The sequence below is a fragment of the Penaeus monodon genome, chromosome 15, assembly GCF_015228065.2.
Source record: "Penaeus monodon isolate SGIC_2016 chromosome 15, NSTDA_Pmon_1, whole genome shotgun sequence".
NCBI classification, from domain to species: domain Eukaryota; kingdom Metazoa; phylum Arthropoda; class Malacostraca; order Decapoda; family Penaeidae; genus Penaeus; species Penaeus monodon.
The window spans coordinates 38,236,218-38,236,653 of record NC_051400.1 but is presented as its reverse complement, the minus strand read 5'-3'; the positions used below and the strand labels follow the sequence as shown (position 1 = coordinate 38,236,653).

Here is a 436-nt window from a genome sequence, read left to right as displayed (position 1 = left end):
TCAATATATCACACCACAAACAAACCACGGAAACGTACATAATGCGGAATCATACCTACAGTCACACGTACAAAAGTAGAGCTATACCTGTATCGTGTCGTTCATTTGGTCGACGATGGTCTGGTATCGGGCCACCAAGGCATCCCTGCTCGCGCGAACATCCTGCTCTGCACTACCTCAACTTGTCCTAACAGGTAGAAACACACGAACCACAATCCAGTAGTGCACTCAAAAAAAACACGGGAGAGGTATTGCGGTTACTACGTCAAAGTAAAGTAGTGGTAGTACCTGTACGGTGAGGTGACGAGGTGGTATGGGCACAAGGCATCCCTGCTCGCGGCGAACTCCTGCTGCTGAAGGCCCAGGTGGACCTCCTTGTCCCTCGACAGGTAGGACACGCGACGCTCCAGCTCCTCCAGGTGGTGGCGCGTTTTCT

The 436-nt window shown here is 52.1% G+C and overlaps 1 protein-coding gene across 1 annotated transcript in view; it reads right to left on the bottom strand.

The window, feature by feature from the left end:
• The window catches only part of LOC119582357 (cilia- and flagella-associated protein 57-like), a 16,334-nt gene that overhangs the window by 7,983 nt on the left and 7,915 nt on the right, over nt 1–436 (bottom strand). The window contains exons 13-14 of the mRNA XM_037930572.1: nt 289–434; nt 88–145 (exon numbers count right to left, since the gene is read on the bottom strand). Coding sequence (XP_037786500.1) covers nt 88–145; nt 289–434 — 204 coding nt within the window. The remainder of the gene's footprint in view (nt 1–87; nt 146–288; nt 435–436) is intronic.